Below are 26,958 nucleotides of genomic sequence, written 5' to 3'. Positions count from 1 at the left end.
AGGCATTTGTGGTAAGATAAAACTATTTGACGTCACAAACAAGAAATATTACAAAAATTGTTTTCGAAACTGATATATCAAGGTTTCAAGTTTCTTTGACACTCATAGCAACTTCCAGCGTTTGCATCTTCAATGAATACTTGACCATTGACTTTAAAAACCAATTCACATAGTAATCGGCATCCAAGACTTATTTCTAAAATAAAACTTGATTGGAAATGTAGATGCTGGACGGCATTTCATCAATTTAAGGATACATCTTTTTTCAGAAAATATTATTATTTTCCCAGCGTCGTAAAATTTACAAACACAGATCAACAAAATTTAAAAGTGTGGCTAGTAACAAAACACATAAGGGCTAACACAAATCTTAATATTAATCAATTTTAATATCACAAATATTAGAAAATTGTAAAAACTTGTTAACAACTTAAATATATTTAAATGGCAAAGACATCAAGGTCGGTTTCAGAGAACAAGAAACCAAAATGAGAGAATATTTGCTTTTAGAAAGTTATTGATCTCCTTATCAAATGTACGAAATCTAATAAAATTCATGGAGATGAGTTAACTGCCAAGATCACATGTACATTTGAACGTTCGCCCGGTTCAAAATCTAATAAATTCATGGAGATGAGTTAACTGCCAAGATCATTTGTACATTTGAACGTTCGCCCGGTTATTGTGACATTGTCTTCAAAACAACGAAATGAAACACACAAAAACTAAGACTGGAATTAATCAAGCACACCCCAGGGGATATAACTTTTACACACATTACATCTAAAAAGTGAACAAAGTTTCAACAACGTTTACAAGTAATTTAGGTCTTTAAGCAGTAGCATATATTGAGATATAAACTCGTTATGGTATACCATCTCGATACCATTTAATGACTTTTCCATTTTAAAATAGTTGAATAGCAATAAATTTAACTCCATGTAGTTAATAGCTCGTACATGTGAAAGTAATAGAAAACAGATGTTTAGAAAGTTGATTAAATCATCATTCGAGTATTATGATGTGCGTGCAAACATAAGATTCTCAAAACAACTATGAGTAAATACTATGCGTACCTGCACGTCCCTATAAGGACAGGTTTAATAACACCATCCGATTTTCTGGCATTTATTGACTAGAAGTTGACATATGATATATTGTAACTATAAATTAGTGGTTACTCTGTTCTTTCGAGACTCTAGAGGACAATTTTCATGTTAGGAGATATTAGCTTTCTGAACGATAATCTATTTTAGATCTTAGCAATCAAGATAGTCACGTAAGCAATAGAAAAATACCATGACAATATTTTCACTGACGAATCATGACCGTATATACAAATACTATAACTTTGACACAATTTTTGCTTCATATCAACAAAAAGATAGCTCATAAAAAATTGTTTTCTAATGGAGATTGTTCGATTTTAGACAAGAATTGAAGAAACCAGAAATACAATAACAGAAATATTTACTATGGCATAGTGGTACATGCCGAGAAAAGATGAAAACATATTTATGTTCTTCCCACCTAAATACGCCTAAATGCTGATGTTACTGAGATTAACAGCAAAGCGATCCTTATAAACCTTATAGAACATTCGTACTTTGTAAGCAACCTTAATGATACACGATTCAAATATCTTATGTATATTAGAAAAAATCCCTTTTCCTTCACCGTCGTCGCATGCTTTTTTTCAAAGTATTTGTTTATTGAAAACACAGACTAAAAACCCAAAGCGTTATTTCCAGATATAAATTCAAATATTTACCAAGACATTTTTTTTCATCAAAAGATGGATAATGATGATATGTTAGCTATTTGATTTCCTCAAATACACGTCATATCGACAAATGATGATATAAAAGGTGCATCTGTTCGAAAGGCGCATGTGGGATCTGACATAATCCAATGTATTGGAAATAAACATAATAATGGAACATTTATTTATACAAATGCAGTTAACAAATAGTGAATGGTCTACTCTTGCCTAGCTTAGCATGGAAATTTTCAGTTCTAAAGATTATACAAATATCTATTGTACAAAAAAAGGAGATGAAGATAGTTTACTGAGAATAATTAGCAGCGTAAGAAAAGCGACGGATAGCTGATCAGATGGCTCTTGTCAAATTATATCAAACATCATCAAACAACAAAACTACATTTTATAAACACGTATAAATCGAATGTAAAATTCGGTACAGTAACGGTTTAGGGTGCAGCAAACTATTGTTTCGGATCCCAAACTATTATATCCTAAATTGATCTATTTAACATGTATAAACAAAACAAAATTCATGGTAAATGTTTTGAAAAAAAGAGACAAATCCTAGCTTATTTATTCACAAACCACATTGTCATCAGCTAAATGTATGAAAGGAGAATGGTAAAAACATAAAGAGTTCAGGATATTTTTTAGTTACTAAGGAATGAATGAAGTAGAATTACGTAAAATGGAACATATTGAAATCTCACAAAATTCAACACACACACAAAAACTGGACAGGTATTCTCGTCAGTGATAAGTACTTTGACCGGGGATCACTTTAGCCGGTCGATGGTCAATGGTCTGTTGAGCGATCAGTGGACATTGTTCTGGTAAGTGTGCATCAGGCCTGTCATATATCATTTGTGTATTCTGTAGGCATGGTAATAATGTTATGCTACGATGAAATAACCAACTTTTAAATCATCACGTGACATCATCAAAACTAAGCATGACGGAGAACTCCTCTGTAAAAATCTTGTGAACTTTTTTCTTGTGTGGATTATCAAGTTCGTCACGTGGTATAAGTAATCTGTTGGAAAAGAGAAAAAATAATTCACTTGTCTTACTGTCTTACACTGTGTTGCATAATGATGAAGGTCTTGAAATTAACGAACTTTTCTGGACAGATGAGAAAGTTCAATAATACTGTAAATCAGATATATTCTATCACATCACTGGACTGTTTCACAGGTATATCAAACACGTTTGTATATTCGGTTAAATGAGGTATGCGTGTTTACGATTAGATTGTAATCAATTCCATAAGTTAATTAACTCGGTATATCAAAAAACAGTTTTCATTAATTTTTAATCAGATATTGGCACGACAAATCATTTATATACGTCATACAAAAGTATACTAATGGTGCCCCTAAAGATCGTTGATTAAATTAAGTACATATGAAATCTAATTAGCACATACCTATTATTGTGGATAAATGCTGTATGGAACCAGAAGTAGAATGCGCAGTTATCGTATCCCTTCGGTACATTCATCTACAATTAAAACATGAAGACATAATCAAATACTCCTTCACTGGCTATTTCCCTTCAAAATTCAAGATATTCAGAATAAAAATGATGCTAGCTTAATATCGCAAACATTTTGTATTGATAGATTTGTATCATTTGTAACTATTCTTATAAGATGAAAAAGAGCGCTTAACGTAACTTTTTGAGGAAATTTCGTTTGTGAACCTTTTTTGATGAAGTAGAAGAAGGCATGAATTGGTTAATAGCGGCAACAATTCTCGTTACTAAAGCATTTCTATTGAATATACCTCAAAACATCCTGGGTAGGCTTTAACTAAATTTTACATATATTCATAAAATAAAGGACTTACGTCCTTTTTCTATAGTTCCCCTTTCGAATGTCATATAGTTTTAATGTAATGAAAATTTAGCATCTAGACATTTTTTAATATCCAAGTAATACTTTTTTTATGGAAGATAAAATCCATGTCACCGCGAACATAAGAAAGAATTTTTCTATTCAAGATGACAATACGATGATATGTGAAAATTAATAATTCCTGTTACACATATGCATCAGAAAATGAAGAGCAGTAGCTTTTTCGCTTTTTAGTTGTTTTCTCAAATCTGACTCTTCAAAAAATCCTCACCAGAGGAAACGTTTAATACTGTATTTTTCATTCCACCACGAGTACATCCCTAATTGAATAAGTTATACTTATTGGAGTTTAGAAGTAGTTTAAAAAAACATTTGTCATCAGCTAAATTGCAGAAACCCGAATGAAAATGAGACATTTGAATAAGATATTTCTGCGCGATAAATATATGTTCTAAATGATTCGCATTAAGCAGTTTTCGAATTATTGATGTAAGACGTTACATGTACAAGACTAACAAATAAATGCATTACGAATGGGTTTGATGACTGACTTCATATGACACTTGTAATAATTATTGGTACTCACCGATGAACACGTAAACCTAACTTTCGTGTCTTCTAGTATTATGGGAGAGTTATGTAATGCCACCTCTATTCTGTTGTTTTCTTTATCATGTGTCAACTGTAATGTAAACATATTTGGTTTAATTTTGATAACACGATTAAGTGATATCACTTGAAAATAAATGTAAAACAGCAGTGCATTTTCATATAAAACATACCTATAAAATAATTTTAAGATGTGAAATCCTTATCCTTGTAACATTACAAAAATAGGCAACAACGGTATTCTATAAAGATACATGTATAATATTGAAAATATGATGTTTGTAAACGACAAACCAATCAGATCAGCGTAAATCGAAGTTCTCATGTTATAAAGTCTCAATTATCATCACAGAAAATTCCGAAGGATATATGTAAAAGAATAATACCTTGCAATTTTCCCCCTTGCCAAAGTTACAGTTAAAGGCGATTTCACGGCCGAGGAACAGGGTCATGGATAGGTCAGACCCATCGCCCTTTCCAACCGCTGAAACAAATACGTTAATATTGTGTAATCTACAGTATATCTAGAGCTCGCCAACAATGAAAATAGTAAAACAACTGACCAATTGTAAATGTATTTGCAAAAAGAACGACACAACAACATTACGGCTACCAGTATCTTAGCGATTTCCCTATGTTATTTTACGGGTTTTTTTATATGCAATTAAAAATTGGACAAAATGAACGTGTCGCGTCGTTTGTCGTTTTATAGGCTTCCAACAGACGAATAGAGGAAAAATCAAGTGTATTAAGTTAGTATAAAAAAGGAAATATAATACGTCCAATTTTGAAAACGCTTTAAATGCTACAAAAAGAATTGGATCGAAGTGCGTTCTGAAAGGAAAGTAAATCGGTATATAAAGACGATAAAATGAAATGGAATGCGAAGTTTTTTTAAACAAATCATTACCAACAAATGTTCCACAACATAGGCATGTTGGTACCATTTCGATTGCAATCAGTACTTTTATTCTGTGGAATATATACTGGATTCACGAATTATAACATAGATTTAAGAATCCAGTGGTAAACAAATTTAGAATAACTGAACTATTTACTACAGAAGCTGGTAACCATGGCGAAGTTTATTAAATGCATTACCAGGAATCAAAACCCATTGAATGGTCAGAATGCAAAGGATGTTGTGTTCAGTTATTTACACTGACGGCGTAGAAGCCACACTTAGAGAACACTTCAATCGATGAAAACGGCGACCGAGTATTGATATTGATGCAGAATCCCAAAGGATCGACAGTGGTTTTTTTTGCTAAGGGTGCGATCTTGTGAGCGGGTCTGACAGTTACAGTGTCCGATCGAAAGGTTAATTGTCATTTTCCTCACAAGCGTCGTGGCTGAGGAGTACGACTTACTACACTCTAATGGCTCTCACTGAAGCCTGTAATGAAATATATTAAATCATTCACGTAACCGTAGTATAAATTGTCCATGAGTGACCGGGATGTCAACTCGTTCGCGTACCAATCAGTCGAACCCTGATGACTTGCCGTTCTAGAGGCTGCTCTTCGAACGCGACATTACTTGTAACGCGTGTCATTAGTTTCCGGCTTAACGATGAATATACATTGTCCACGAGATATATTTTGTTAATAGGAAATGACGAGATGCATGCCAACAAGGCTTTATCATAATGTGCCGAGCAGACCTCGAACAGACAGGTCGATTGTTGACCCTGCATATTATACTTAAGATATTAACAAGTAATGTCTTACAGATTTTTCTTACATTAATACCACCAATACAACGCAGTGCATGTTAAGATTCATCACAAGGACTAGACAATTTGGTAACTAAGCTAGGAATACAGAAAAAAATACACTCTTTAAAACCAGATAATTCACTATTTTGCAATTTCTTACTGATAAGTTTTAACAAATCATCACAGCAATGGTACATATTCAGTTGCCCTTTAAATGTTTACCAAAGTATGGTACAGGTGATGATGAAAAAAACGACCTATTGAATTTGAACTTACAATGAACCTACAATCCATGGATGTTGGGTTTAACTCACAAACAAATTATACAATGCATTTAAATTTACATTGAACACATGTACATGTGACGGTATCACAGCCTTCATGAAATGCAAAGACGTCGTCGTTAATTACAGATAGCAACCGACATGTATTCTGTACCGATCTTCCACTTACTTTGAATTCCCGTGATAGTTACGGTAGATATCCTCAATTTGACAACAGCAGGAATTTGATTAGCATATTCCTTCTTCACTTTCTCATAGTAACCCACGTATCGACTCTGATAAATAAATTATTAGTCGTAATTATTTGAATGATAAAGCAGAAAAAACATACAAAAATCGATTTCTTTCAAATTTTGACTTGCTTCAAGTTGTCACATACTATTTCAAAGACACATATTCAAGTTAGGATTGCTCAGACGTTTGGTTAGAGTGAATACGTTTTGTATCAATATATCACAATAATGCGTTAGTTTGTTCTTCCGACATTTAAGTGTTTTACGACAAAAACAGATATACGATTCACACCTACAGTGCCGTCTGTTATAATATCTCTTTTCATATTTACAGTAAGATACTTATCTTGTCATGTCGCAATGCATGGTACATATCATGAGAGCCTTACAATACTTTATAGTGTAGTCATTACAAACAGTATTTGTAAATCGCATCGTTACTTGGATGACAGGTTACATAAACACTGAACAGGTTCCAAAATGGAAACTATTATCCAGCTGAGATATAAACCATGTGTACATAGTTTGTGTTTCAGGCAAACTCGACCTATTGATTTCCTGATACACAAAGAAGTCTTATCAACGTTACACAAATCAAACACACTAAGAATGATAACAGTTGTAATCTAAAATAGGAATTAAGATTCAATTGTGTTGATAACATAACAAACCTTTTTACTAATATTAATGTTAATATTTTAACAATCTTCAAAAATTCCAATGTCGCACTAGATGAATAAATATGAATGAAATCAAGCTTTAAATTTCCCTGCAAAGCTGTAAGCAGTGTACATTTTCGCGATATGAAAATATTCTTGTACGGATATCAAATTTGGTATTCAAGAACACAATGCTCGAATCAACATCACAACACAACCTTGTTCTATTTAAAATCCTGGGGAAATAATTAAAGACAGTAAAATTGCATCAAGATCGACAGTTGTTCAAATCAGACTTAATTTGGCATTTTTTATTATGAAATATCCAAAACTCACAAAATTTGTTAAGATACGGGTTAAGTACTCTTCTCCTTTCTGTTGTAGTAATTGTTCTATTCATTTCATTTTCCTAGCTACTTCAGCTTCCTAGAATTTCACGCTTTTCTTGCTAATAATTCTACACGAAAGCTATACAGTTTGTACTGTATAAATTTTGAAATAGGCATCGAATGTTACTGGTGACTTGTGCATCTAATGTATAACCAACTGATATATGACTGAAAATGGTTGTAATTGCGTATAAAGGTCAAATGTAGGTCAAGGTTAAACGGCAGTGTTTTGAGATTTTATAAAAGAAATCAAAGTTGAAACCATGATAAAATGTTTCTCTTTTTTTCCATAGGGAAATAAAGGTTTTCGTGAGTTTTATTTTTGTTATCTCTTTCGCGTAAGAATGACAAAGCTTTGAGACACGGGAAGGATAGTTAGTATTGGTGAATATCTATATATGTACTGGATTGTGCTATGTAGCCATCAGATATGTAGAATCAATATCACCAAGGCTAGTTAGAGTGTAAATAATTTACAAGTTTCATTAATGTCCGAGGGAACAACGGCCACACAGTAATAACCCCAATTGTTGAATTATACATACCGAAGACCTCTCATATATCTACCGCGTGAGTACGACAATGTGTAAATATAGATAGGGAAGATCTGTGATTTTTAGATGCATGGTAAGGACGATGCTGCAGACTTAATCACTCTACATTCGCAGGCAAATTACCAGAGAAGTTCCGATTGCTGTTATCGACAAATCAGCACAAAAATGCAAATAATGAAAAGTTGAGCTCATATTGAATAAGTAGAAAAAATCTATTAATATCCTTCAAATCTTTTCCAAGAAATAATGATATGTTAACCAATGTCTATCCTAGTAGAGAGATAACAAGAAGCATGCATCAGTCTTTTAGTCATTTATACAAAATTGCGGATGCTTATCTTGATAAACAGATCGGATGTCTGCTGTCTAGTTTATAGTTTATCCAAGTCTACTAAACGCTAAAACCTGTGAACAGGAGAGTAACAATTATTGATAAAATGGGCATAAGTTTTATGATAAAAACTCTCCTTTGTTTCGCAACAAGGATAATGAAATCCTCACTATCATAACACCCTTCCTCTCCTAATAAAACTGTACACGATGAACAAGATCAGTATAGGTGAAGCTGGCCACGTTTCATATTCGTTAGTTTGCTAGCTGGTTCCGTTTCTTTGAACCTTGTTCTCATTTGAGAACGCGACATTATTTCCTTTGATGCAAAGAGATTTACATGGCGGGTGTCGTTGATAAAGTAGATAATCTTACTCTTTCGGAGCATTCAGTCTTATTATCCTTGTTTATGAGTCTCCATGTAAACATCTCTTTTGTTCATAGTTTGCCCTATTTTAATCACATTTGAGTTTGGATTATGATAACGTTCACCTGTTTGGATTTTCCAGATGTTTTTAGACAAAATGGGTAAGGACAAAACTATCGATTGATACAGTTTTCTTTGGACGAACACGGTTTTAAAACGTGGCGTGTGAGATTGACAGCGGCGATACATTCCACAGTGTCATAGTATGAATCAATTAATGATTTGCTGAGTCATATTTACCTGACTAGGGGTTTCAACGCCCTGAAATGTTGATCCTACCGAGAGGTCAGTTCGTCTGCCCCCAAAATAATCCAGGCTTTTCTGAAAGGCATTATGTCATTGATAAGAAACTTTGACATAACTTTTATTCACAAAACATCGACACATATATTTCCTGATGTCTTTTCAAAAAGTAGTGAACTATTTTGTTTAGATTGCATTAATACAATAAAAAGTCTTCTCAAATACTGGCAAATTGATAAAGCAACAACTTGATGAAATGTCTTTTTTCTATGAAAAGAAAAGCATTTTATTGGCCTATTGGTGAGGATAGATGGTTGGACTCACCTCAGCCTCCTCGAACATCTCACAGTCAACAAGCCATGTACAGATCATGGTCCCTGTCCGACCCTTACCACCTTTACAATGCACGGCGATCACATTGGATTCGTCCTCAGACAGAAACACCCGTACGTCGTCACAAAATTTTACCAAGTCTCTGCAACGTACATACAATAAGTCCCTAACATGATATTCTACATATATAAATACAGAAAAGCATACATAAGGTCAAGAGGTTCAGATAATTGTTATAATGACATAAATAAAACATCTTATTTCCATTTTTGAATCTCAAAATTGGAATAACGAATATAATGAATCCCTAAACACAATACCGTTTTGTTTTGTTCTTTTATTTATTTTTATCTTGTATATGATATTAATTTTCATTTCAAGTAACCAAAAAGAATTTTTTATACGAAATTTGGAGCCTTTAAGAGGACACGCGTGACTCGTTAAACAAAACCATGGGTAGGAAGTATTGTGAGATAGCATACTTCAAACTAAAGCGGTATGCTTCTTTTGTTTATTATGCAAAGACAAGGCTCTATCTCAAGGTCAACACAACCGTCTATAGGGAATGAATTTGTTCCTGGACTTCGTAATTGCTATAACCAATGTCTGTACGCGACAGATAATTCATTAATTCAAATCGATAAATGTATGTATCACCATCGCGTCGGCTTTCTACATGTCAATGTGTTATGCTATCATCAATCGATCACTTTGCTATTACTTATCTTATCTGTTTCTTTCATTACATCCCAAAACGTGATGTACTTAAACTCATGGTTCTGACTGTTTTAGCAGATATCTGACTCAATATCGTTAACCCATATATGGTATATGAATTAGATAAAGCACGTATGGAAGTGATGTTGTCAGTTTCATCGCCCATGGACATGACACAGCGATCAATTATGTAGAACTACGCACAAAATATTCATATTCCTCAAGCGTCGCACGGATGCCACAAACCTTTTTTTTCAAATGTTCAGTTTTTCGCCGTTAACCAAAAGCCTGAAGTAAATATGATGTGCTTTTCACAGAAGTCATCAATAAAGTATAACATTCTCTATCAATTATTTTGAAAAATAATTCAATATTGCAAATAATAAAATAAATTGAATTTATGGGTTTGTGCACCTACAATTTTATTTTCACTTATTTTAATAGGTTTGATTTTCCATGGTCGGTTCCTATGTTTCAACAGTGCATGTGCAATTCATTGTATGCATTTTTTCGATGGAAAAATAAAGACAAGAGATGCTCATAACCTTTTCACAACCCCAAGCTTACTTAATACGCAACCAACGTCACTTTTCGATTCGATTTCAAAGCAATATAACGCGACACTAGGGAATATATGGCAGTATAAACCAATTCAACTGAACAATTTGAATCGACACGCATAAGACTTCAGACATGTACCGAACACTCGCATATTCTCACGTCTGGCATTCCTGGTTTTATCGCCTACAATGTCGAAGCAAATTTGCTAGTCTATGGTTAGTACTGGTTTTATCAGGACATCCTTTATGAAGTCTGACTGCAAAATCGGAACAGAGAGTCCCGTGAGATGAAGGATTTGGCGAAAATCTTTCTTTTCATTATATTATCCGTTATTTTATCGATTATGATAATGGAATATGGCCTGGGATTTTATATGAAGCAGAAAGTCACATATACTTGTTTAGGTGCGAGTTGGCATGCCCGATAGTTCCGTAGTTATTATTTTTGTATCTTATTTTAGAACGCAACACTTCATACCAAAATGGACAAATGAATCGATAAGGGGGATGTCATCAATGAAGCAAAAGACGCAAGCCCTTCTGGATCATCTGAATTTTATTTTCTTGGTACTTTAACATGGTTTTCGTTCGTTTATTCATATTCACGTTAGTTTCGTCGCTTTCGAATCGTCATGTCAATATGTTCCAGTCATATCTATTTCCTGTTATATGTTCTTAAGGGTTTACATATAGATCTTCCCTTTGATCAAATTTGCCGTATTTTCATCGACGTTGAACCGGATTCATACTTTTCTTAAATTGTGCTCTTGCGATTACGCTGTAACATATATTTTGGTAGAAAACAAATCAGACAAAATATCGACATGTTGAAAATGTTAATTCAAACACAAATTCGATTAAAGCATGGCAAAATAAGAACAAAAGAAATATCTACATATAGACATAAAGAGAATAAGACCAGGTTTCCCGGAAGAGTAAGCGTTTTTTGCTTCGTTGATGATACTCGCTAAGTTAATCTTTCAAGTTTTAATACTTACTCAAGTGTCGGGACGTTGTGATCGTCTATATAAACCCTTTCTACCATGTCGTGGAAGAGCTCGGTCGGGTAGTTACGTTCACCTGACAATGGAAAGAGCATATAATTGAAATAAAATTAATGTAGACCTAAAATTAATTTTCCGTTTTATTTCGTTTCATACCAATCAGTATATTTATTTCAAAAAATTATTTAAAAGTTATCAAAATACCTCTGATGTATATATGTATTTAAATAAATCGTAACAAATAATAGAACATTTGATTCAACACGTTTTTACCTATATCGCAATCTATAGATACGATAGGTAAGCATTTCCCAGTTTAAAATAAGACATTTAAATCAACTTGATTCCTTTAAAATTCTTTTCTAAACAAAGCAGGAATTACACATAAGATACTTAGGTTCTGTTTCATAGGAAATCATCAAAAAATATCATTCAAGATCAATTTATTTATTAAAAAAAAAATGAAAAAATCCATCAGATTACTTTAAGTAATCATCGTAACAACAGTTGTAAGATGTCATTCTTTGACCAAATAACAAGGATAAGATGTTGGGATGAATTCTTTTCAGGGGTGAGTATTCAGGCGATAAGTTACATATTGTTTATAATTTAAAGCAGATGTTGTGTTGTACGTAGTAACACTTTGGATACGTGCATATCGCGACGCGCGAAGCAACGTGCAATTCTGCCCAGATTGTGAATCTATACTTAGTATGTAGGAAAACTTGCGTTTGTCAAGTTGTCTCGGTTGTTGATTATCTACCTCCACCGCAAAGAACTAGGGCTGTTTTTGATTAGTGTATATGTCTACGGCATTTGGCAACAATGGAAATAACAAATACAGAAAGAAATGTGAATGGTTTATATCAACTGCTCTACGTCGATACAAAACAGAAATGCATTGATTTGATCACACATCTAGAATATCTCACTATCATAAACATTACGACTTTTATGCCATATGATGTGTCTGCACGGGATGCCCGCCATCATTAGCACCACGTGTATACTGTGGAGGTTACCAAAGACAGCTGTGGCATCTTCTCGTATCGTACTTGCAACAGGTGTAAAATGCATGTGCATTACATTGATGTATGTGCAGTTCATGCACTCTTTTTTACGAGGCATGTAGAAGAGGAAACGGATCATTTTCGGTACATGAATGGTGAGAAGACAAAAAACGAAAGCGAGAGGCTTTACTCCCATGAATACATAAATATTTGTCAAGAAACATGCACTTTTACAACTGTATGATAAGCTATTATTATTAACTTACACAGGATACCACAATGAAAGAGATGATATTCAACTACAGGTTCATGACACTATGCAGATATATGTCTCTCATGTATCTCATTATTTACACAGGGAAAACTAAATATAAATATTTGTCTCCTCGTTACACATAAACACGATAGAAAGCACGTGAATACAAAATAATCAGAAAATTCTTCCGAACTCGTTTTTTTTCCATCGGACACGGACTGATCGAGTAAACAATGAAGTCCATTATAGTTGAGTGTACTTATGATACAAAACCGACAGAAAGATATAATAAAAACTCGTTGTTATTCCCCTAACAAATTATCCTCCGCCAAGAAACTGCCAATCAACACCATAGCTGGTGTAATTAACAAATAACTCCGCACTAAGTCAATAGCCCAGCAGTTTGGAAAATGAAAACGGTAGGTGCTAGTGAGGAATGCCTGGTTTACGAGTACATCCCCTCAACTCTTCACATAATTCTCATGATACGAAGGCCCAGTGATGACTAAAATGTTTTCTTTTAGTTTGATTCTTGATAAATTATTATTGATTTTTTTGGTATATCTAATATCAATGTGATGATCACACGCTGAATGTAATATCCTTCGTAAGTAATAACCGCTTTACCAATATACTTCGAACAGCAATATATAGGGTAAAGAAAAAAAACGATCACCCAGCATTTTCATTATGATGAACTAAAGTAGAATTCATCTGCCGTCATAATACTAAAACTAATATATTACTTCTCTCGAGTCTGTCACAAGAATAACATGAACTAACGAGATAGATTTGTAAATCTCGAGATGTCCTAAACGGCAAATTATAAAAAGTAAATGACTTCCATCGAACAGATAAATATTTTTTATAAAGATTACTTCTGCAAACGAATACAGCCTTATATTACCATCGACACGACTTACTGGAACCATCTCTCGTAATCGCTACCGAAATAACTCACATAATATTATCAATATGTCATGGTGAATCCTTTAATCGAACTGGGAGAAACAGAAACAGAACGCACCAAAGAATAAACATAGCCAAACAGTTATACATCATACAAATACGTTTTTACATCGAAAGTGATTTATGATATTCATTTTTACGGCGAGTTTAAACATCAATTTTAGCTTGGTGTCGAATTCGTTTCATATCTACAAAATTTGTTTTAGTAGATATTCCGATAATAAAACAAAAATCAATAAATGTGTTGATACATACTACATAAGTCATATACTTTGTAGTGGTTGGGATGTTTGGTATTCAGGAACCTGGCTACCTCCTGTAAAACAAAATATTTGCATCTGTATAAGCTATTATGCAATAAAAATGAGCAAATTACCACTACTTATATTATTGTTAGGGTAATTATATATTCAGTATCAATTTACAATCCCCGGTAGTCATATAATTGGAGAGGTCCATTGGGTAATCAGATTATGAAGCAGGATAATGATCCGCGGTCGTCCACATCCCCAACAGACGGTATTGTTAGTTCTAATAAGTATGAATAGATATTGGTGTTGTTATACCTTTACTGCCAGTATTCGGAGTACAGTTTAGATCAGAATCGGGGGAAAATGAGTATCCAGTGTATTTTTCCTGCTATTTGTTAGCATCCAAAATGTTTGTTTTCGTGTCATAATGCTAGGAATGACATTTTCCCGATATACTGGTGTTATGGTTTTTTTTCAATGTGTTTAAACTCATTTATTAGGTAAATTTAGAGTGAAAAATATCATGACATGTAAATGCGCGTGTGATGGTGGCTACGCTTGCTAATGAATCTCTCGAGTGACAGGTGTTTAATGGTATTTCGATCAGTGAATATAAATCTTCATTTTAATACGAATTTATTATTAAATGATTAATATCAATGTTTCCATCTACAACAAACAATATGTATTGATTATGCAGATATCGCAAACTGGAAAATAAACAAAAACAGTTGTTTGCGTTTATGCATATAAAAACAAATATGGGCAAACTGTATGAATCTCATTTCCGAAGCGGGTAAAGCACTTGTGTATATATCTACCACCGTCAGCGTACCGACAGTTCATATGGAGCGGAAGGACATAGATTACCTACATATGTATGTTTGTTATTTTGGTACCTTTACAACAACATATTGCCATGGAGAATTAACTTTACTTTGTGCCGATGTTTATAGACCAGAAAATAAAACACACACACAGAAAATAACGATTCCATCAACGAATTACTACAAGTACAATTTATGGGTAAATGAAATGTATACCGCATAGCAATTTCTCTGTCATAAATTCAATGTAGTCTTACGTACATGTCATATGTAGAAATCGAAAAGCGAGGATACTCATAAAAAAGTTACGTAAAACTATTTTTAAACACTATATTATCAACATGCATTGTAATGCTGACTCGGTAATCTTGAAAACCACAACCCGTCAATAGCTTATGATGAGCCTACAACATCTGGAAGAAATACCGGAAATGATTGTTCCTGCCTTGAATAGGTGTTTTTATAAACAATGACTCTACGCTCATTCATTTCGAACACTTACATAGCTAGAGGATGGTTATATACGTGTGCATCATGTTAACATCTGTATTCTTACACCTCGACAACCATCTCTAAACAACAACGTAGTAGATATTTTTTATTTCCACTTTTACTATAGCAAGGGTATTTTTTACCATTACTTGTACAAATAATAATGCGTTTATGACACGTATGTGTTTAACATACCTAAATGACAAATTATAAGCAAAAGGATGCAGTAAGGGGCCTCGACTCTTAACATTATACAAACTACACGTGCCTGCACGTGAGTCGGTACTTACGTTTATTGGATTTCGGTACATCTTTCGTAACCCCGACGATGGAAATGACATTGCGATTACTCTCTCTGAAGATAAAAACAGATGTGTTACCATGACAAAAAATATTCCCCAGACTTTTGCAATATAGACACATTAACTATGCTCTTGCATAAATAATATAGATAGTAGCAGTCGTGATCAATTTATTCCATTAGTACCATGGTAACAGACAAAGTAGCTTGATTATTTGCCATAAGTTTTCTTCTGACCTGTAATGTAGCAAAGGTCAAGGTCAAATCCGTCCTTGAGATAGCGTCGTTTGTTCTGTGATACTGTCTTCCTGGTAGCAGTTATCACGTGACGATACTGTTGAACCATGAATACCACGCTTCGGCCAATTCGTATGATACGTAATGTGCGGCCAACGACGCCCCATCTGTAATACAGGACAGGTAGTGACAGGTAGTGACATATTTACATTTCCATGTCCAACCTACAGTTAGCTTAACAAATTAGAATAACATTTAAAAAGTCGTATGACATTAAAGTAAAACGTCTCAACATATGTATTATTTCTCTTCATGGTAACGATATCTTACAAGTTAACCTACAAGTAGCTACAGTACCGTTCAGAATATACATATGTATATGACTTTTATATAGAAGAAAATTACCAAATTTACTTCATTATGGGCTGATGCACCTCCCTAAGTCGCTTCGTAAGCTTCAAAAGTTAGGCCCTTTAACATCACTAACGAGTCATAGAAGGATAAAACAGCTGTATGATACAGTTTAATTCATTGGTTGGCTCTACTATACCTATCTAAATTATTAAAATGTGCAATTCACGCGTGTCTTTTTGTAAAATCTACAGTAGATTTTTTTTTTATTAAAGCGTATAAGCATAACATACATAATAATTCCATTCACATTTCTGTAAACTACACCAAAATGCGGGTGTAAACAAAAAGCCTAATATTAGTGGAAAGATTGCCAGTGTATCACATTAAACAAATGCGTTCAGTGAATGCATCACTCACCTTCCATAGTTACTTAGTGCGAGATCTATGATGAAGGTGGCTAAGACTATAACCATGTCTGTCACATCAAAACAATTCTTGAAAAATTTGACACTGGAACCAAAGAACATACGTTGAAATCATTCATAAAATACCTATCCGAATAATTCATACGAGCATTTGACGTAAGCGATATTTAGCTAATGATTATATAATATTTAATATAGCTCTCTTTATGAACATCTGTAGTGTCATCACGTGTTAGCATTTAATTCGTTAAGTCTAAAGATGGTGGTCGAAGAACAGATATCAGAGGAATCACCGGGTTTCGCCAAATGCAATCAATCTTACTCTTTAATTCGGTATTTCCACGTTGCTTTCATTTTCAACCAGTGATTTCATGACTCATTCAATTAATTTTATGTTTATCACTAGCAAACATTAAAAAAATTGATTTTTCTCGTCTGATTTAAATCTAAAATCTTTACAGCCTTAGCGCACGCATTTTCATTTAGCGCCAAGTGCATGACATTGTTAACGCAAACAACTGATTCTAGACAGAAAAAATTCTCACCCTTTGGCAAATATCCGCAATAGGATCTCCAATAAAAAGTAGCCAACTATGACACGGGATGTGACGGTGATACTTCGTGACGTCACTTCGTCCAAGTTTGCACAAAAATCAATAATGACGAGAGAAATATCGACGAGGATGAGGATGACGGTGAAAAGGCGGAAAAGCAGGTGCTCAACAAGAGCCTTGACTTTCCATCGACAGCGACTGGGGAGACAGAAATAATTTTAAAATAAGAATTGATGTTTCTCATTCTTAGACATGCAATAACCCACTATTCACAAAACCGTTTGCACTGTAGTCAATATATTTCATATCTTAGACTAAGAATACTCATGCTGCTTGGGAAAAGAAGTGAAGTGACGTTAATGTTTAGAACAATATGAAATGACCTTCGATGTTGTGTACCAAGCTTTACCATGAATAACTGTTACATTTGTGTTACTTAATATTGCATAACTAGGCAATAAATATCTTGTTTGGAAGGCCATCTTGAAATAGAAAAAGACATAACTACTGAAAATAATCTCTTATTTTATGACAACTGGGTTATTTGGGGTGCTTGCAATAAACAGTATCCATTAACGCTGTATAAAAATGACAAAATGTTGAGAACAAAACGACATGTTGAAGTATACGTTAGTACTGTTGCCGTACGTGTTACTAAATATAAATGTTCACTAATGGAATCGAGCGACTATCTATATCACAGCGGTAATGGGGCTTGTCGAATGGGTTAACACTAAAATAAACAAAGGTAACTACCAATTGTTTATAAACAAATGACGACTACTCTGTTGACAGGTCATGTTTATATATACATAGATAAATATACAATATGATAACAAAGGTCAATGGTGTAAATTCTTTATTCACCTCTACAGGACAGTAATGTCTTGTAGATGTAACAATTTCTAAAGCGTTGGGGCTGGTATTTGAAATGTATTGTCACTAAATCTCTGCATTAAATGTATTTGGTATAAAGTTATTGTTTCAATGTGTAAGTGTCTTTGTAAATCTAAGCTTGCGACAAATGACTCATCTATTTTGCTGGCTGTTGTCCACCTAACCGCACGACAACAATGTATATAAAACTAGATTTAAATATACAATTCCAGGTAATATATTATTAAAATTTCTATCACACGACCGCTGTATTCATACCACAGATTATATGTCTTCAATTCATATATGTTACCCACCTTTGACTTCCAAGACTGTGAATACTTATGGGTTACACAGTAGTATAATCATTTAATCAGCCTGGCCTCTATGTACATGACAACAGCTCATTACATACACTAACCAAACGACCATAACAGCTAGCAAAACATAGGTTTTCTTGCAGTGCACACATAACATGACAACAATTGACACATACTATTATTCAGGCGTCGTAGAAGTTGAACAACCATTTCAACCATCAATTTACAATTTATACACCATACATACTTTTAATATCACAACTGAGAGCCACAAATCATAACAAACTATGTTTATACTTTATACGTACTTCAGTCGGGAGGTTGGAGCTACGTTGGTGTTACCCTCCTCGAGAGGGATATGTGAATCTGGTGGAGGGGGGAGACTGGAACGGCGACTCGTGTTACTTCTTCTATCATCTGGAATATCCAATTCCATGCGTCCGACAATCGGGGGAAGTGTGTCCTTAGGCAGGTCCTGGGGAATATCCACTACCACATTTCCATTTGTCTCTGTTTCCTCCATATTTATAGCACGTCTTTCTACTAGTACCTTTGAACAACAGATATACAACACTTCATGTCAGTCTTACGTCAAGCATTACAGAGCATTTGTTAGAACATCACATTGAGATTCACGGAACACATCATCGACTCATCGCCAGTTAAACAACATCTCACCGAACACATTGCTAGAGGATTCCATTACCAGATACACATCCGGCGGCGTAATTAGACCTGTATATTATCTGTTAAGATCGATTTTGAATAACGAGTCTCCCGTGTTTTATAAAACCATTGAACTAGGATCACAAACAATCCTGCCGCTTCCGACTATGCACACTGCTGGATATTCGTCGCGAGAGAGCTAAAATATTTCCAAAAAAATCGATGTTAGTATATAATTAACACACAGGCAGATGTTGGATGAAACATCGAACGTCTCTGCATTGACGATGAACACAATGAAGTATAGTGTCCATAGCCACTGTCCAGTCTATATTAAATATATCGATAAACCCTGCGAGTGTACCTGTCAACAGAAAGTGTCCCTCTGGATCGCATGGTCTGTTGCGCTGGCGACTAAATCAAAAACAGTTTCGTTAAATGTGCGACGATGGTCGAGTTTCGTGCACTTCACACACAAGAGCGAACTTACTGCAGATAGTGTACGGTGAGCGTCAGAATAATTTACGACATAACTTTTAGCGCTTCGTCTCGAACAGTACTAATTTGCATAGATGTGACCACAACAATGGATATCCGGATTATGTCGAAACAAATTTGTGTCTATAGTGACCTTTATGATATATTGCACTGTAGATTGCAATTTATCAAAAGTTCGAAATGCAGTAACTATGCTGTAATAAAAAATACACGGAACAAATATCTGTTTATGGTCTGACGTACCGATTGCATTACGTCTATTTTAGCTGCAACAATTAGCAATTAAATCCATGATAATTAAAAAACATAAAGGAATATAGGTAGTATATTCATTCTATCTTAAAAGGAATAATTTTCATTGATGGCAGTTGGTAACTTATTATACGTATAACTTAATCATTACTTACGTCTGAGATTTAAAGCATACAAAGCATACATGTGTGAATTCGTGGTCACAGACAAAACGCTTTATGTCGTGTCAGTGGAACCCCTCTTATACAATCGGTTACACATTGTAAAGAATTGCACTGCGGATAACTGCATATTGCATGACAAAGTGGTCTTATTGTTATGTCATTTCAACAGCAATAAACACCTTGAAAGTATTCAACTCTCTAGCTTTCCATAGCCACACTAATGTTGTATATTGCAGTCACGTTTTTTTTTAATATTCTACGAAGCCGCTTAAAGCTCCAGTATACACAACTTTAATTCAAAACGAGAAAATATAATACATCAATATCGACATTAATCCTCCAGTTACGATCTTTGCGAATCGAAGTCTACATTATAAATTCGTATAAAAAGTGATATCCACTAGCGTGTCTACTATGGACTATTTTGTTGACTGGAAAGACAAATCTATCGCCAATGACATATCACATGCAAGCAGGGGTGAGAGGTCATGTTATGTAATAAAACAGCAAAAGATATTTGCATTGAGAATAAATTTATACCGAACACAATATTCAATTTCAGGACTTCTGCGAAAAATACGCCTTTTGCATATAGTTCCATCGCCAAGAAAGCAATTGCAGTAATAAAGCAATGGTTTGTAGTATATTGTGTTTTTATAATAGGATATCGTCATATTCCTAGCAGTTGGATACTTATTTTTGTTTTTTTTATTACTTGTCCCAAGTTAACGAGTCAAATCTTTTGAGATTACAAAATCATCTCAAACCCATAAGTCCTATAAAAGGCATTACATTGATCAGCAAATTCATATTTCAAAAACTATTTGAAAAATTTATGCAAATATCAGAACGAATACCTTACATGTTGGTATTCAAAACAAATTCATTGCAACAAAACAGTATTTGTATTGTGAAGTTAATTTAATAACAAACCAATTATAAACAAAATATGATATGAGGTGAATGTGAAGATATGAATCTAATTGTATAACTACAGCTGTGTTATATCGACATATCATGCGAGATGAACAACGGAAATTAACCACAAGTAGTCAGTTTTGCAAAATAATACATGTTGGTATATCAGAAATAAAAGTTGATCAATGTTTAGTAGTAAATGCTAAAGCGACATTTACCAGGGAGAGATACGTCTTTATTGAATTATGAATGAAGCATCTGATGTAATATCGTATTGTGGTACAGCATTGAGATTTGCGCGCGGTCGTTTCGGCGAACTGGTTGCCATTATTTAGAATAAACATTTGGACTAATTAGTTCGGTATTGGAACCTGAATCAAATTATTAGAACCAGAAAACCAATTCAAGTCTGGGAGAATGTTTCATTCAATATTTACTACAAGCGCACAGGACGAAGAAGGAATGGATGAAACTCCGAGTGTCTCGGGTCCTGTATGTTTCAAAATAGGCTGAAAACACAACAAACAATATTCCATTTCAATACTCTCAATGAAAACTTTAGAAATTGTCTGACAACACAACAAACAATCCCATTTCAATACACACAGTGACAATTTGGAATTGAGGTCATGAAACACCAAAAATAAATAACATATATAAGGACCATCCTGTTAGAGGAAGAGGAGAAGGTAGACGACATCAGATCGGGAACAACTTGAAATCACCTGTAAGGTATCTCGAACAGGCAGATATGTCGTCCTTAAATTCATGTATTATTTCTCACTGCCTGATCGCGTACTGCGGCCATGTTTGATCCTGTGTCGTCTGCTTTGAAGACTTTGTGTATATACTGGAACTAACTATGTGCTGGGTCTGATATCACAACATTATCACGGTATCTTTATTTCTTGTATTTACAATTTTAGTGTTGGCACTCAGCACGTCTGATTAACCTGATCACAGACGGTGGTGACCGAATAGAATGTCTGATGTTACAATGAAATACAAATGTGACATTCCAGTAGCCTCATCACTCATAGACGCCACAGCCGGCTACAAAGATGTAAAGCCCCAACAAGCTATCAACATAAGTCAAAACTATATCGACGATGTCGGAAGATTGCTTGCAATTTCGGGTTTGGCTCTCGTGCTCTCAATGTTGTTTTTCGCCTGAGCGACTGCTGCAAGCAGGAACAACACAAAAATGTCTAATTTCCGTTTGGGGACTAGATCGAAATTTCGGAAAAGCCAGATTTGGAGAGTGTCGTCTATCATCCGGACAAGACACTTAAGTCGGGATTAATTTCCAATTTAAGCAACTATACATTCCAGTATGTTGATGACTCTTCGTATTTGAAAAGATTGCTATTGTCACTCGGAACTCCGAATGTCAGTCCAACAATTCACACAGCACTTATTCATCATTAACGGAACCCAAAGTTAATTTGTTCTTATAGGAAGACTGTACCGATATATATACCTTAGCCCGGAGACACCTTATTCACAATCAGACGAGTGCAATGTATAGATCACTATCGAAAGTGTATCTCAAGCTAGAGAATCAAAAATGAAATAAAAACGAAACTAAGTTTTAAAAATCTCTAAATGTGTTCTAGAAGTCATTTTGAAACTTCACTTGCAGCATGTTCATATATTTGTTTCTTCACTCAAGTCATTTCTCACATTTAAATCAAATACAGAAAGTACAAGAAAACCAGGCAGAAGTTTCACTGTTAAATGCTAGTATAAAATATCAAAAAGAATTGTTTCGTCTTCATTTCTTTCACGAAAATAATGAACATGATACAGCATGTAGATGCTTTTCTATTATGAAGCAAGCGAAAAACCACCACAAACCTGTAAGTTGATGACCGGAAACCCACCCAAATACCTGCGAGTTGATAAGCAAAAACCTATCCCCGATACCTGCGAGTTGATAAGCGAAAACCCATCCCGATACCTGCGAGTTGATAAGCGAAAACTCACCCCGATACCTGCGAATTGATAAGCGAAAACTCACCCCGATACCTGCGAGTTGATAATCGAAAACCCATCCCGATACCTGCGAGTTGATAAGCGAAAACTCACCCCGATAGCTGCGAGTTGATAAGCGAAACCCATCGAAATACCTGCGAGTTGATAAGCGGAAACCCATCCCGATACCTGCGAGTTGATAAGCGAAAACACACCCCCAATACCTGTAAGTTGATAAGCGAAACACATCCCGATACATGCAAATTGAGAAGCGAAACCCCGTTCGAATACCTGCGAGTTGATAAGCGAAAACCCACCCCAATACCTGCGAGTTAATAAGCGAAAACCCATCCCGATACCTGCGAGTTGATAAGCGAAAACCCATCTCGATACTTGCTAGTTGCGATGACCCATCCCGATACCTGCGAGTTGATAAGCGAAAACCCATCTCGATACTTGCTAGTTGCGATGACCCATCCCGATACCTGCGAGTTGATAAGTGAAAACCCATCTCGATACTTGCTAGTTGCGATGACCCATCCCGATACCTGCGAGTTGATAAGCGAATACCCATCTCGATACTTGCTAGTTGCGATGACCCATCCCGATACCTGCGAGTTGATAAGCGAAAACCCATCTCGATACTTGCTAGTTGCGATGACCCATCCCGATATCTGCGAGTTGATAAGATCAATGAACAAACTTCCTCAGTCAAAATTATGCTCTTTCTTGACATTCCTTTTTAAGTTCAAAATCTAAATCATGCGAAAAACCACTTTTATCGAAATTTCAAGTGAAAAATACATACTTCATCGAAATTTGATATGAAAAACACTTTATGGAAATTCCCCCCGAAATATCTACAGAATGATCAGATGTCAACTAACGTGTCCTGGTGACAGTTATTATATTCTGATACGTTTTACGATGTTTTACGACAGGATGAAAAGTTTCCACATGTATAACCAACCTGTCAATGATATTGGTATATATCGATACAACATCAGTTCTAGTGTTTCACTGACACGCCTTATAATACAAGTATATCTGATCTGTTAGATCGTCTCTAAGAGTGGATTATTACATAGCAGACTCTCGGATCATCAAGTTTTGTTAAAGAGTAATGCTATGTATATAGATTATTTTTTTATTTCCCAGTTTAGGTCTGTTATGAGACGGTTTCGATAAACAAATGAAAAAAATGAAACCCCACCATAACACATCAAGTCCCTTTCTGTATTTCGTAAAAATACTTGACTCACATTCATCGCTGGTCAGCATTCCTTTTTTTCAACAAATTGTAGCACCAAAAGTGTTACCGTGGATTCTTGATCGCGGACCATGGTAATAACACACTCAGCAGTCAATACTGATGCTAAGAAAGATTTGACCTTTGAAATCCAGATTCCAGGGACGAGCCTATTTCCGGTATTTGTCACTCTTCTCGGTAATTTTATATGTGTTGACGTCTTTGTGGAAGATATATCAATGTCAGATTAGATCATCTGTTATTGGTAGGGAGTTTATCGCGTTTTTCAGGATCTCCGTGGAAAGAAAGTTGACACGATCAATATAGATCACAAAAAATCGATTTTTTCGTGCTTGAATTGCGATATAGTCTAACTCCTTCAATTTCCATTTGCCTTCCATTTACATATAACACTAATGTGTAACCCACTCGCCATCTTCCTGACCTCTGGTCACTTATTCGCCTCCAAAATTTGAAATAAGATAATTTGCTTACTTTATAAAACTATTTAATTCTCGGAATTTTTAATAATATCGATTTATTCGCCTAAGAAAAGAAAAGTGCATCACATGTCATTGTGCGAAAAGCCATTTTAAGTGTACACATATTTTCCTCGCTAGTCAATTCGGCTGACTCATTTTTTTCCTACAAGTATCAGATACATACAGTATAGGCAAACATCGTTACATACGTTTACTTATAGGAAAGTAAAAGTCTTTATTAGTTAGAGGAATAAATGAAAGACATATAATTAAACACAAACATAACGGAATGGGTTGTTGTAGCAATTTGGTAGTTTCTTGATAAGGTAATTATATTAATTGAGAAAACATCAGAAATGTTATAGTCGGTATTAAGAACACTAACATACTGTGTTGAAATTAGCTATCACATAGTGCTCCCTGATGCCTGCATGCGCATCATACGTGCATCCAGACTGACAACTGCCGTGCGGAAGTGTTGCAAGATTCCATTATTAAACAAAGATAATTACATAATAGAAGTTCTACTTCTAACCCTCCCCATCTGTTTTTACAACTTTTCGTATAAATAAATGTAAAATATTTAGAAATTAATAAACGATTTCCCCATCATTTCTCGTTTTTACAGACCAAATTATGATGAAGCTCTGTTAGAGATCTTGGATGTGTAACCTACTGCGGGCTGTAGATATGTATATGTGTTGAAGTAATACCCTCCAAACGAACCACATGCCGTGTAGAACACGCGATAATCGATACACGTGCCGTATGAGGTCACAGAGTTTAGTTATAAACTATATGCTTCCAACAGCTATACTTTGTTTATGTCGGGGCGTGTTGACTTCGGAGTACTTAAACAAACAAATACCACTTGGTGGGATGTAATGCATGCAGTTATTTTAAAAGTTTGAAGTGGAAGGGGGGAGGGGGGGGTTAAAAGATGGAGCCGACGGTTGAGAAATAAAGGCGGGAAGTGAGAGAGAGCGAGGCAGTTAGTGGAGAGTATCTGAGTACGCTTCGTTTGACGTTGTTGACGAAAGGTTGACGAATGAGAGACTACGGGTTTTGCTTGATGGCCGAGCACCGTGTTGGTGGAGATACAGTTCGTAAGAGACAAGCTCCTATATGACAAATATTACAAAATTTTAACTAGTACACACTACAAGGAGTTTCATTACATATGCACTAGCTTTCTCTATCTCCAAGAACCCTTTATCTAGTCCAGATAGATAAACTATGTTGGGATGGCTTGATATAATCTATAAATAAACACCTAGTCATCTGACCTAGGGTCAAATATTCATTTCTATATATTGCATGTTTTGTGTGTCCACACGGAAGCACCGAGTATAAATGGTGAAATCAGGCGTGGGTTTACCTTGTGTACACTGCCCTGTGCTGATATTAATGTGAGCACACACCTGTACAAAACAGAACATCTTAATAAACGCCTGTTACACCTGTATATACACACACCTGAAATAATGTACGTGTTCTGTGAACACTATAGACGTGGCTTGTGATACTATAGTGCTGATATTAGGACAGAACATCAATACCACGACGTACGTGTGTGTAGTATCATTTGTCAATAGTGTAACACAACACATGTGCAAAGTCCCGGTGATGTGTATTTTTTGTACACCACATTCAGTCTGTTACACGTGTGTGCAGTAAAGTATAAATAAAAAACCGACATAGCATAAAAGCTACATACACACAAACACGTACGGTATGTCTTGATCTATAAAACGCATCTTCTAACCCAAGAAAATACCTGACCCGTCCACCTTGACGTGTGATCAACAGCTCCATATATAAATAACTGGGATACGGAATTAGACTTACCTGTAGAGAGCGTGTTACCCGGGAGCCCGGGGTTGTCCTTCTTGTCAGATCTAAATGTAGTTCTGAGTGTACATGGCGTCTCTGACAGCTATATACTCAAGCTACAGTTGGATAACTGTGTCGTGAATATGTGTCATGTTACGACGCAAGGGTACACAACAATTTCCAGTATTAGACTAGCTATATATAGCTTACGATGGTAACGATACACAGACGATTCCAGGGGATTACCGATACACGTGTGTGTCGCATCGAGTCAAAAATCAGTTGTTAATATTCAATTCAAATTCTTACTTATTTAGGCCTGTGATTAAAGCTGACTGTTAAGTCCATGGCGTAAACCTCTAATGTACTTG

The 26,958-nt window shown here is 35.0% G+C and overlaps 1 protein-coding gene across 2 annotated transcripts; it reads right to left on the bottom strand.

The window, feature by feature from the left end:
- Positions 1–428: 428 nt before the first annotated feature.
- On the bottom strand, positions 429–26,958 carry LOC132546155 (phosphatidylinositol 3,4,5-trisphosphate 3-phosphatase TPTE2-like). 2 transcript variants are annotated; one of them, XM_060209862.1, is made up of 15 exons: positions 26,897–26,958; positions 18,860–19,101; positions 17,347–17,553; positions 16,794–16,886; positions 16,023–16,189; positions 15,775–15,839; positions 14,170–14,230; positions 11,674–11,755; positions 9,390–9,540; positions 9,063–9,143; positions 6,400–6,505; positions 4,616–4,713; positions 4,207–4,302; positions 3,192–3,265; positions 429–2,798 (listed from the first exon to the last, which is right to left on the bottom strand). In XM_060209862.1, exons 2-15 carry the CDS (start codon positions 19,072–19,074, stop codon positions 2,693–2,695), a joined length of 1,602 nt encoding a protein of 533 aa, XP_060065845.1. In that variant the 5' UTR covers positions 19,075–19,101; positions 26,897–26,958; the 3' UTR covers positions 429–2,692. The 2 variants fall into 2 exon arrangements, with proteins under 2 accessions (XP_060065845.1, XP_060065844.1); XM_060209861.1 differs by lacking the exon at positions 26,897–26,958 and adding an exon at positions 26,603–26,860.

The sequence above is a fragment of the Ylistrum balloti genome, unplaced genomic scaffold (assembly GCF_031769215.1).
Source record: "Ylistrum balloti isolate Yb309-2 unplaced genomic scaffold, AGI_CSIRO_Ybal_v1 Utg369876, whole genome shotgun sequence".
NCBI classification, from domain to species: domain Eukaryota; kingdom Metazoa; phylum Mollusca; class Bivalvia; order Pectinida; family Pectinidae; genus Ylistrum; species Ylistrum balloti.
This window is presented reverse-complemented; position numbering and strand designations above follow the sequence as displayed.

What these genes read in the sequence shown, in the direction of transcription:
- LOC132546155 (XM_060209862.1), bottom strand. Translation starts at nt 19,074, where the DNA reads ATGGAGGAAACAGAGACAAATGGAAATGTGGTAGTGGATATTCCCCAG. An exon ending in CAAAGTATATGACTTATGTA is followed by an intron (nt 11,756 to 14,169) that starts GTATGTATCAAC and finishes TTCCATTGTCAG; the next exon opens with GTGAACGTAACTACCCGACC. An exon ending in GCGTTGAAACCCCTAGTCAG is followed by an intron (nt 6,506 to 9,062) that starts GTAAATATGACT and finishes TTTATTTATCAG; the next exon opens with AGTCGATACGTGGGTTACTA.